Source organism: Haliotis rufescens, unplaced genomic scaffold (assembly GCF_023055435.1).
Source record: "Haliotis rufescens isolate VD_foot unplaced genomic scaffold, xgHalRufe1.0.p SCAF_44, whole genome shotgun sequence".
In the NCBI taxonomy this organism is placed as follows: domain Eukaryota; kingdom Metazoa; phylum Mollusca; class Gastropoda; order Lepetellida; family Haliotidae; genus Haliotis; species Haliotis rufescens.
Window position 1 is genome coordinate 3,080,927 of NW_025964157.1, and position 7,505 is coordinate 3,088,431.

General features: G+C 41.2%; 1 protein-coding gene across 1 annotated transcript; it reads right to left on the reverse strand.

The window, feature by feature from the left end:
• Positions 1–277: 277 nt before the first annotated feature.
• On the reverse strand, positions 278–7,253 carry LOC124136080 (coadhesin-like). The gene is made up of 7 exons (XM_046501864.2): positions 7,110–7,253; positions 5,263–5,343; positions 4,079–4,113; positions 3,318–3,509; positions 2,457–2,648; positions 1,815–2,006; positions 278–747 (listed from the first exon to the last, which is right to left on the reverse strand). The coding sequence occupies exons 1-7, from the start codon at positions 7,181–7,183 to the stop codon at positions 413–415; spliced, it is 1,101 nt and encodes a 366-aa protein (XP_046357820.2). The 5' UTR covers positions 7,184–7,253; the 3' UTR covers positions 278–412.
• Between the last annotated feature and the right edge of the window lie 252 nt (positions 7,254–7,505).

A 7,505-nucleotide genomic window follows, 5' to 3' on the forward strand; every position in this document is an offset into this window, starting at 1 on the left:
TTGACATCCTGAGCATTAATCCACGCAATACGGATACGATGACAGGCATGAACCAAGTCAGTGAGCCTGACCACCCGATCCCTTTAGTCGCCTCTTACGACAAGCATAGTCGCCTTTCACAGCAAGCATGGGTTACTGAACACCTATTCTAACCCGGATCTTCACGTGTTAATACGCCGAGCGATGATGCTACAAGTAATAATGACCTGCGTCACTTCCGGTCACATGACTGAAATATTGTTCATTCACTCACTTACACATTCAGAAAAGTAAAAGATGAAAGCAAATACATGTTAATTTATTTATCTTATGGAACCATAAATCATTGATATTGACTACATTTATGTGGTATTATTTCTGCGTTAAAACACTTCAGATGCAATCATGATGAACATGTGTCATTTATCAGTGTCTAACATTCGCCATTATTGTGGGTGCAGACCTTCAAGCTGACATCGTACCGAGTGGTGGCCGGACAGACCATGGGATACTTGATGCCGTTAGAGCACATGTAGAACTTGGTACAGTCACTCTCGTGGGCGATCATGACGACACCAGTGCTGGGACAGGACTCCGCCGTCGTGGTTGCTGCAGTGGTGGCAGCATGTTTGCAGGCGGAGATGGCGGAGTCATACACGGTACCTTCTGCACACTGATGGCGATGGGCCACGCCGTTGCTGCACTGGAAGAAGCGCCTCTCATTGGTGGCGTGGGCGTGGTAGGTGGTCTCATTTTCTGGACAACGTTCTGCAAGAAAACAAGTCATCCCGGTACCAGAGAAACAAGACATGGTGTAGATATTTATTCCAACACGTTTATGAAACTATTTACTCGACCAATAGCATTCGTGGGCCTGGGAGTTTTGTGTTGAAACAGTATATACTGAGAAGCAAAAGAAATTAGACCTCTCAGTTGATTTTATCACGTTTGATTTCAATTGAAAATATCCTGAGTTAATGATATTATATCAAATAAATGAACTGTACTGGCGCTTAGTTAGCTCTCAAAGAATACTTCAACATCATTATATTTTGAAAGGTATAATTTGATTTAAAACATTTAAAAATTAAAGAACAAAATACGCATTATACACAACTGCAATAAAAATCAATTCTACAATTCTATTTGCTTCTTTCGGCACAAATTTACATTTCAAAAATGGTAGGCGTCATATGGTTGCAAATTCATTTCTTACCCCAGTCTTGATTGAACCAAGTTATTTTTACACCATATTACCAAGCCACTTGTTAGCGTTTACAAATGAGTGATGGTTGAATAGATATAATCACGTTTAACAACATGATTTCTTTCAATTTTCAATTACATTAATAACAAACTAGGTATACTTTCTTTTGCTCCTCAGTATATGTATTCAGTCCTCACTCACATTTATATAACATACGTTCCCGTGATTTTATAGGTGAACAATTGACTTGGTTTTGCAAGTGTTTGTGACGGTTGGCATCGGTGGCATCAGGATACGGTCACCTTTTCACTAACAACTGCTGTCATCACTATTTGACGGTGATTCATAAACACATGCTCATGATATAGTCAGAACCCTCGACACTGCATTTGGCACAGATTTCTTATGAACATGGAAAAGGCTTTGCCGCTTGTAATTAAACCCACAAGCAATTACCTTCAGAACATCAAGCATGTCCAGTGAACGATTTGTTCCATTTTGTAGAAACCCGAGGACACATTTTTTTTTCAAGCATATTTGAGTACACATCATTGTCTCCACGATTTCCACAGACCTCCAGAATATTACATGGTGTGCCCCTGTGAAATTCCCTGCTTTGTGAAATTACCTCCACACTCCTCGGTGCTGCAGATGATGGTCCTGTTCTGGTAGCTGTCTCCGTCACAGTCGGCTCCCCCGAAGGCCGGGGTGGGGTTGGTACAGTTCCTGGAGCGGTCCTGGTCCTTGTTGCCTCCTCCACACAGGACACTGCACTCATCCAGGTCCTGCCACTCTTCCCAGTCCGTCCAGCCACCGTCAACTGGGGAAAGAGATTTTTTACTCTTATTTGCTCTTTCAGTTTAAGGGCAACCGGAAAACAGAAGATGCCAACCACTCCTCTCCTTTATCCCGAATACCATCAGCTTTGTCACTCGTCTCATTGCTCACCTCTGTATCCCAAATACTACTCAACACAAACGAAAACGCATTGAGAAAAGGTTACGATTTTCAGTTCAATTACTGAAAATTTATTTTAAAATATCAAATTTAAAGAAAACTTTTACGTACACCATGTTTTTTACATGTTGAATCTGCGTTCCAAAATTCGATAGTAATTGCGTCCCGCGTGGGACACTGATAGGTTAGACTCATAATTCGATCCGGATCCTGCGTACCTAAAAGGGGTTGACAGTCTCAGTACTGAAACTTTGTATTCGGGGTTTTGGCAAGAATGAAGCAAGGAGCCTTAGCAGTACATAATGTGACTGACTTGGACAGGGATGAGTGTTACAGTCCCTCTCAGATCTGTCCCTGACATCTCCGACACACTCCTGGCCTCCGTAGGCTGGGGCGGGGTTGGTGCACGTCCTGTCTCTGGTCTTGAACTGGGATCCTCCTCCACATGTAGTAGTGCACGTGCTGTAGTCTGTCCACGCGCTGTAGTCACTCCATCCACCATCAACTGATGAGATTAATTAACGACAATTGATGACAACTGAATAAGGTATTTTGTTAATTCTAAACTGACCTTAAAACCGATTAATCATCTAAGTTATTCCATCATTAAGCGATATCACCTAGGAGTGCTTTACAGACGATTGTGACGTCATCGTTACCATTGCGACCCCAGTCAAATGACATCACTAATATCTCTGCCATTGAAGCTGGTTAGCTGTGCATTTTACAATTTAGTCACAGGTCATTACTTTTTCCAAATTAAATAGTTTTAAAAAGGATTTTTTTCTTGTTTTTTTTCTGACACGTCCCACCTTGTGTCATCGATATTTGATATTGATTCATAAACACATGCTCGTTTTATAGTCGGAATCGTCCAATCGATTCTGCTTTGAGCAGAGATTTCTTATAAATATGAAAATGGTTTTGTTACTTTTATTTGGAGGGGCAATAGATATTTTACAACTAGTTTCGCAAACCTGTATGATAACTGAATAAGAAAAACATGTCTCTTGACATCAAATATATCACTCAAATCACTCGTCGATAAACGTTTAAAGCTTTATCGACTCATGTTGATATATTTTATATCAAAAGACACGAGGGTGAGTTTTTCAGTTTTCTTCAGATATAGGGTTCGCGAAGCCACTGGTAACATATCTCCAACGCATCTCACCTGGACACATCTGTTCGTTACATCGGATTGTCTGGGTATCTATGGTAGGGCCAGAGCACTGCGCACCGTTGTGCGCAGGTGTCGGCTTGGTGCACGAGCGTGTACGAGATCTCACCATGGATCCTCCACTACACGTTTGTGTGCAGACAGTGTCATTCGTCCATTGTCCGTAGTCTGTCCAGCCACCATTCACTGTGTTGAAGAACGGTTTAGGAGAGAAAGTCAGTAGAATGGCCCAGGTACAGTTTCACCATGCTCTACTTTCTGGTAGAGGAGACAACACGAAATTCGACCAAATCAAAGCTATGCCCGGATGGCGGGCCAACAATTTCGGCCAGATAACAAGTGTTAACCCTTGGCCGATCAAAGCAAAAATAATTGCGTTGATCAATGCTAATGATGTCAATTATTGTCTAGTCTAGATTCGATTATTTACAGACCGCCGTCATATAGCTGCAATATTGCTGAGTACGGCGTAAAACAACAACCCACAAGAAGAAACATGGTAACACGACCTAATGTCAAGCTCTGGATTGTCTGGTCCAGATTCGATTATTTATAGACCGCCTTTTAAAAGGTCCTTACGATGACATGCATCAGCTAACTCAGCGAGCCTGACCACCCGATCCCGTTTGTCGTCTCTTACGACAAGCATGGGTTGCTGAAGACCGATTCTAACCTGGAAGTTCACGGGTACATTTAATGTATAACCTGCATTAATAACGTACGTCAGTGGTTATAACTACACAGTCCATACATACCTGGTCTCTGTCTGTAGCAGGTCGACGCTACGCTCCTGAGAAAGGACATCATAAAGAACAATATAGATATTGCTTTGTCGTCAATGTTTTCATAGATAAAGCACAGGGGAGCCGACATTCACTGTTACAGTTATGGCAGCACTAAAACTACAAACACCACCTGTGGAGTCAGTAAATAGTTCGTTCATGTTTCTAAAAACTAAAAATGGTGTGAAAGAGTAAGCATATTTTCAGCCCTATCGACCTGTTAAGAACATCTTGCTTATTACGGTAATAATACCTCACAGCCATGTTGGAAGTTGCCCTGTTAGTTAGAAAACAACAAAGGGAGTATCTGTTGTTGACTTCTCTATGTGATATTATTGATAAGTGAGCTTTTGTCATATAAATCTTCAATCAATAGCATCTGATTGTTCGATTCAAGCATTTAATACTCAGTTTTCTATATCTTAAGAAAGTATGGAAATCTTGTGGTATATGGCTTAAGTTAATCGTGCCAAGACTGCACAAATACTTTGGGAATTACAACTACTGCAATTTTTTTTGTATCTTACATGGTACAGAACGTGCCGTTTTATCAGCGGGTATGGAGATTTGTAATAAGTAATTGTTTTCTGTTATTGAAAGCAACACGACATATACAAAGACCTAATATAAATGTGAACGAAGGAACGTTTTCAACTATGTATTTGCAAAAAATGGCCTCTAGCAGATAATAGACTAAATATTCTCCGTTGATGTTTTGAACTTATACAGTACCTGACTTCATCTGCTCAACGGCGCTAGTAATAGTATTAACCCGTTCAATGGATCACAATGCACGCGAATTCCATTCTCAGCTCCCTGGGAGGTATACAACCTAATCTGCCTGTGAGGCACTAGAATGCCATTTTACCATCTCATCTACTAGGTATTAATTCAAAGCTGAGTGAACAGAGACACACTTCGCTGCCACATGAAGCGCGTGCCTCTGAGTGGGGCCGGACCGAAGTCCTAGAAACTCCCACGGTCACCCATCCAACTACTCTACGCACCAAACGTTGCTTAACTGCGTCTTGTGTGTGACCGGTTCGGCGTACACGCGACTACGTACCATCACTATTTCTTTTGAAATTAACATATCTGTGGAACGGAAAGTAAACCTGTTATTGAATATCCCATCTAACATTTTTTTATTACGTTACCTATATGAAGTGCAGCGAGAAAGTCCCCAAAATCCACACGAACGAGTGTATCGCTGGGACCGGGTGCAGGAATACGCAACCCTGCGAAGGTAAACATACTTGTAGTACAATAAAGCGTCACCCTGTAAAGGAAAGCATACATGTAGTACAATAAAGCGTCACCCTGTAAAGGAAAGCATACATGTAGTACAATAAAGCGTCACCCTGTAAAGGAAAGCATACATGTAGAACAGTAGCGTCACCCTGTAAAGGAAAGCGTATATGTAGTACAATAAAGCGTCACCCTGTAAAGGAAAGCATACTTGTAGTACAATAAAGCGTCACCCTGTAAAGGAAAGCGTACATGTAGTACAATAAAGCGTCACCCTGTAAAGGAAAGCATACATGTAGTACAATAAAGCGTCACCATGTAAAGGAAAGCATACATGTAGTACAATAAAGCGTCACCCTGTAAAGGAAAGCATACATGTAGTACAATAAAGCGTCACCATGTAAAGGAAAGCATACATGTAGTACAATAAAGCGTCACCCTGTAAAGGAAAGCATACATGTAGTACAATAAAGCGTCACCATGTAAAGGAAAGCATACATGTAGTACAATAAAGCGTCACCCTGTAAAGGAAAGCATACTAGTAGTACAATAAAGCGTCACCCTGTAAAGGAAAGCGTACATGTAGTACAATAAAGCGTCACCCTGTAAAGGAAAGCATACATGTAGTACAATAAAGCGTCACCCTGTAAAGGAAAGCATACATGTAGTACAATAAAGCGTCACCATGTAAAGGAAAGCATACATGTAGTACAATAAAGCGTCACCCTGTAAAGGAAAGCATACATGTAGTACAATAAAGCGTCACCCTGTAAAGGAAAGCGTACATGTAGTACAATAAAGCGTCACCCTGTAAAGGAAAGCATACTTGTAGTACAATAAAGCGTCACCATGTAAAGGTAAGCATACATGTAGTACAATAAAGCGTCACCATGTAAAGGAAAGCATACATGTAGTACAATAAAGCGTCACCCTGTAAAGGAAAGCATACATGTAGTACAATAAAGCGTCACCCTGTAAAGGAAAGCATACATGTAGTACAGTAGCGTCACCCTGTAAAGGAAAGCATACATGTAGTACAATAAAGCGTCACCCTGTAAAGGAAAGCATACATGTAGTACAGTAGCGTCACCCTGTAAAGGAAAGCATACATGTAGTACAATAAAGCGTCACCATGTAAAGGAAAGCATACTTGTAGTACAATAAAGCGTCACCCTGTAAAGGAAAGCATACTTGTAGTACAATAAAGCGTCACCCTGTAAAGGAAAGCATACATGTAGTACAATAAAGCGTCACCCTGTAAAGGAAAGCATACATGTAGTACAGTAGCGTCACCCTGTAAAGGAAAGCATACATGTAGTACAATAAAGCGTCACCATGTAAAGGAAAGCATACTTGTAGTACAATAAAGCGTCACCCTGTAAAGGAAAGCATACTTGTAGTACAATAAAGCGTCACCCTGTAAAGGAAAGCATACATGTAGTACAATAAAGCGTCACCCTGTAAAGGAAAGCGTACATGTAGTACAATAAAGCATCACCCTGTAAAGGAAAGCATACTTGTAGTACAATAAAGCGTCACCCTGTAAAGGAAAGCATACATGTAGTACAATAAAGCATCACCCTGTAAAGGAAAGCATACATGTAGTACAATAAAGCGTCACCCATAAGCTTGCATTACCTTTGTTAAGTTGACCTGAAACGTTTTAGTTAAAAGGATCCTTCGGTCATCTGCAGTAGGAAGAATTGCCAAACCATACCAATAAAAACAATGTTGATTATATACTGTCACAACTCACGCTTCGGATGACACCTGGGGCAGCAAAGCGGCTACAACAACCACAGCGAATGCAGAGACACGGAGTCCTTGCATCTTGAACGTCTCGGGGCAAACTAAATACGTAGGTGTGTTGCACTAAGTTAATATATCACGAGCACCTGCTTGCTTGAGTATATGTTCAAATATTTTAATCTGTTTGTTTAGTTTACATTACAGTATGTTACAAACATGTCAACACACCCCACCTGTTCAAAACATGATATCCTCATGGGTTATGGATGTAGTCAGTGTCACTGTCTCGAAGACGGTACCCGTGAAGCTCCGAGTTAGAACTGGTCCGCAGCAACCCATTCTTATCGTAAGAGGCCACCAACGGAATCGGTGGTCGCTCAACGTATCCCAATTGCGTGGGTCG

Excerpts from the sequence above, each read along its gene's own strand:
- LOC124136080 (XM_046501864.2), bottom strand. The coding sequence starts at position 7,183 with ATGCAAGGACTCCGTGTCTCTGCATTCGCTGTGGTTGTTGTAGCCGCT. Across the intron at positions 5,344-7,109 it reads CCCCAGGTGTCATCCGAAGC|GGTTGCGTATTCCTGCACCC; the intron begins GTGAGTTGTGAC and ends TTACCTTCGCAG. Across the intron at positions 3,510-4,078 it reads CTGCTACAGACAGAGACCAG|TGAATGGTGGCTGGACAGAC; the intron begins GTATGTATGGAC and ends TCTTCAACACAG.